Genomic DNA, 1,270 nt, shown 5'->3' with positions numbered 1-1,270 from the left:
CTGGCTCGTGTGGTAAGTGCGTGGTTTATAAGAAATTGCCCAGCGGTTGCCAGAGAACCATGTTACGCTCCCACCAGCAGCGTGGGTCATTCCACGCCCTTGCCGCATGTGGTGCAATCAGGGTTTTTGGTTTTAGGCATTCTGATCCGTGTGTAGCGGTATCTCGTTGTGGTTTTAATTTGCTTTTCCCCAACGACTGATGATGTCGCACAGAGTTTCCCGTGCTGTGGCCACTGCCTACCTTGTTTCGTTGTGGTTACTCTGAATCTTCCGGCCTCTTAAAATTGGAGTGTGGACTCTGCGTGGCTGATGTTTGGGAGCCCTTTATACCAGACCTGTGTCAGATGTGTGTGCTGCAGATATTTTTTTCCTAGTCTGTGGCTTATCTATTCATTTTCTTAATGTCTTTTTTTAAGGAGAAATTGTTAATTCTTACAAAATCCAGTTTTTAGTTTTTGTAAAAAATCCCTGATCTCGTTGATCTGTATTTTCTGATAATTTTTTTGTAGGTAATTCTGTCTGCCAGCATGGAAGAAGATACCGGCCTGTTCCCCAAGGATGAGCTTTTGGACAACGCCCCGCTTTTGGAAGATGGTACGAGAGGCTCTGTCACAAGTAATTCAGGTTTAGCAACAGGAAGACAGATGACTTGCTTCAGTGTTGCCCTTTAAGTCTCTTTATTTCAGGGAGAGTGTATGTTTTAAATTCACATTTTTTTCTCAAAGAGGGAGCTTATATTATTGTCTTTAGTTGAAAGAAAGATAAATTATGGCTGAGAATTTCGAAAATGGCAGACCATAGTTTTCTAATTTCCAACATCGCTATTGAGAAATATGATGCCATTTTTATTCCAGTCCTTTGAATGCGACCTATTTTTGTTTTCTGTTTGTGGAAGCTTTTAGATTTAAAAAAAACCAAAATTCTGATGATCTGAAATTTTTCTGAGAAGTGCCTTGATTTGGTTCCAGCGCTGGGCCCAAGGCCATTCCAGTCTGGAAGCACATCCACCCCCCGACCCCACCCCAACCCTGAGCCCATGCTCCGGCTCTGTGTGCAGTCAGGTGCCCTTGGGCCTCCCACCTTCTGACACTGCACGGCCCCCCCGTCCATTCTCTCCCCTCTGCTGCCCTCCTGGTGAGTGTGGATTTGTGCCTTTTCAGTCATTTAGCTGAGGTTTGATGAGGAGTGAAGATAAACCCAATAGTTCAACTTGCCTTGTCTTGCCGGGAGCCTGCGGAGGAGATTGTCTATGACAGCGACCCTCAAGCTC

General features: G+C 45.0%; 1 protein-coding gene across 1 annotated transcript in view; it reads left to right on the top strand.

The window, feature by feature from the left end:
• Positions 1-527: 527 nt before the first annotated feature.
• CFAP74 (cilia and flagella associated protein 74) overlaps positions 528-1,270 on the top strand; it is a 60,985-nt gene continuing 60,242 nt past the window's right edge. Inside the window, exon 1 of the mRNA XM_012657482.1 lies at positions 528-594. Within this exon, the coding sequence (XP_012512936.1) occupies positions 528-594 (67 nt within the window). The remainder of the gene's footprint in view (positions 595-1,270) is intronic.

This window comes from Propithecus coquereli, unplaced genomic scaffold (assembly GCF_000956105.1).
Source record: "Propithecus coquereli isolate 6110/MARCELLA unplaced genomic scaffold, Pcoq_1.0 Scaffold544, whole genome shotgun sequence".
NCBI classification, from domain to species: domain Eukaryota; kingdom Metazoa; phylum Chordata; class Mammalia; order Primates; family Indriidae; genus Propithecus; species Propithecus coquereli.
Note: the sequence above shows the minus strand (reverse complement) of the source record. Positions and strands in the feature narration are given on the sequence as shown.